The sequence below is a fragment of the Penaeus monodon genome, chromosome 22, assembly GCF_015228065.2.
Source record: "Penaeus monodon isolate SGIC_2016 chromosome 22, NSTDA_Pmon_1, whole genome shotgun sequence".
NCBI lineage: Eukaryota > Metazoa > Arthropoda > Malacostraca > Decapoda > Penaeidae > Penaeus > Penaeus monodon.
The window spans coordinates 9,200,621-9,201,131 of NC_051407.1; the positions used below are offsets into that span (position 1 = coordinate 9,200,621).

Below are 511 nucleotides of genomic sequence, written 5' to 3' on the forward strand. Positions count from 1 at the left end.
CTTTGATCAAATAATGTTCGCAGAAAAAGTCAATATGTTTGAGGATGTATCAAAGCCTATCGAAGTGTTAGGGGCCCCGGAAAGGTTACAAAAAAAGGCTTAAAAACCGAGTGTTGTTTTCCTTTTGTCTTTCCTCATTTCGCCAGTCCACTTCTCGTAACATGATTGGCTGTGCTAACCCATGACGTCTCGAGCATAGATTCACGATGATTGGTTGGTTTCTCTCTCCCTTAATGACCCAGTTAAATATGGGGTGAAATGCGCCCCGGAGAACCAACCGTTGTAACAGCCGAACTCCGGGTCGAGAACGCTCCAGGCGGTCTCGTTGGCGACGACCGAGGTGTACGTGTCGCCATGTGGAGACATCTGGCCATCGGGACACGTGTAGTTGGCAACGGAGCCCACCCAGTAAGGAGGTTCCTGCTCGAGGGTGGCGCCGAAGAGGGCGTCAGGGGGTGGGATGGGCATGGCTGTGGGAGGAAAGAGAAAGTGGAACTTTTTTTTTCCTGGT

The 511-nt window shown here is 50.9% G+C and overlaps 1 protein-coding gene across 1 annotated transcript in view; it reads right to left on the reverse strand.

Moving 5' to 3' along the window:
- Window positions 1–468, reverse strand: part of LOC119587330 — a 9,127-nt gene extending 8,659 nt beyond the window's left edge. The window contains exon 1 of the mRNA XM_037936078.1: window positions 279–468. Coding sequence (XP_037792006.1) covers window positions 279–468 — 190 coding nt within the window. The remainder of the gene's footprint in view (window positions 1–278) is intronic.
- Window positions 469–511: the final 43 nt, after the last annotated feature.